At 36.3% G+C, this 1,205-nt stretch overlaps 1 protein-coding gene across 4 annotated transcripts in view; it reads left to right on the plus strand.

The window, feature by feature from the left end:
• CRCP (CGRP receptor component) overlaps positions 1–1,205 on the plus strand; it is a 37,611-nt gene that overhangs the window by 7,591 nt on the left and 28,815 nt on the right. For all 4 annotated transcript variants that reach the window (XR_439280.3, XM_006918513.3, XM_015594570.2 and 1 more), the window contains exon 2: positions 413–449. Coding sequence is in view for 1 of the 4 variants with exons in the window: in XM_006918513.3 (XP_006918575.1) it covers positions 413–449 (37 nt within the window). In the remaining 3 variants the exon portion in view is untranslated. The remainder of the gene's footprint in view (positions 1–412; positions 450–1,205) is intronic.

The following is a 1,205-nucleotide window of genomic DNA, read 5'->3' on the forward strand; positions in this document are numbered from 1 at the left end:
GGCTGCGCTAGATATCAGTAGCTGGTGGAAGGCAGATAGTACTGGGGAAAGGTCATGGCTGTGGGATGAGACAATACTTTGTTTCTCCAGTTAACACTGTTTATAGATCCCCCCGGCTCTGATGTTCCTTCTATAACTAACTTCTCTCAGATGTCTGACTTCTCTTCTGCCTAGACTAGGGATAAGTAGAATATTTTAATCACTCATGTGGTGATGGTTGTATGATATACTATGGCTGAAATTGTCCATTAGCAGCTAAACCAGTAGGACTTGGGACCTTTCTCTTAAAGATTGTAGTCCCTAAATTCCTGAACTGGACTACTGAATTTTGACAGAGGAATGATTTTACAGATGTTTAATTCACACAAAGGGATATGAGCCCGGACTATGATGATTTACTTTTCTTTTGCAGGAAGGATGCCAATTCTGCGCTGCTCAGTAACTACGAGGTAAATAGCTTTGAAGTGGACTTTGTATTTTCCTCTCTAATAGTTTGCTTTTTGCTTCTGGTTATTGAGTTGTGGTTAGAAATGACTGAATTCATTTGAATTTTCCACTTTAAAATAGGACAGATGGCACCATCTGGGGGACCTTAGAATACTCTAAGCTTAGTAAATTATACACAATAATTCAGGGAAGCTGGGAAGACTTTAGTGTACAATAGGCAACCTTCCCCCAAATCCAGAAATTTTAGGTCTTCATTTGGGATGCCTTCATGAAATGGAAGCATCTATTTTGGATGCTTCTGTAAAAATTTCTATTAAAATATGTGTACCTTTTCATAATTACCACTCTTTACCTATAAAATGCTTTTGTATAACATTTTGATTCTTATAAAAATCTAAATATTAAAACCTTCATTTTGAAAGTGAGAATTCAGTTGACTCACCATTATGAATAATTTAGTAAGAACTAACAGATTTGGAATTTGGGGGCTTCAGGGATTGGTTCCTGGGGAAAGGGAGGAAAGAGGGTGGTAAGAGGGGAGATATAACTTTATTTTTGCCTACTTTCTATTTTGCCTGGATCTTGTTTGATACTAAGAAAACCATTGAATAGCTTAATTCTAAGTAGAAAAAAAATTCACACATTCTTTGTCAATTTTTCATATTCCAGAGTCTAAACTTATAGTCTCATAGGAGATTTGGGTCACCACTGTATGACATAATATAGTAGAATTAACACAGTTGGCCATATTTCACTCT

Source organism: Pteropus alecto, unplaced genomic scaffold, assembly GCF_000325575.1.
Source record: "Pteropus alecto unplaced genomic scaffold, ASM32557v1 scaffold68, whole genome shotgun sequence".
In the NCBI taxonomy this organism is placed as follows: domain Eukaryota; kingdom Metazoa; phylum Chordata; class Mammalia; order Chiroptera; family Pteropodidae; genus Pteropus; species Pteropus alecto.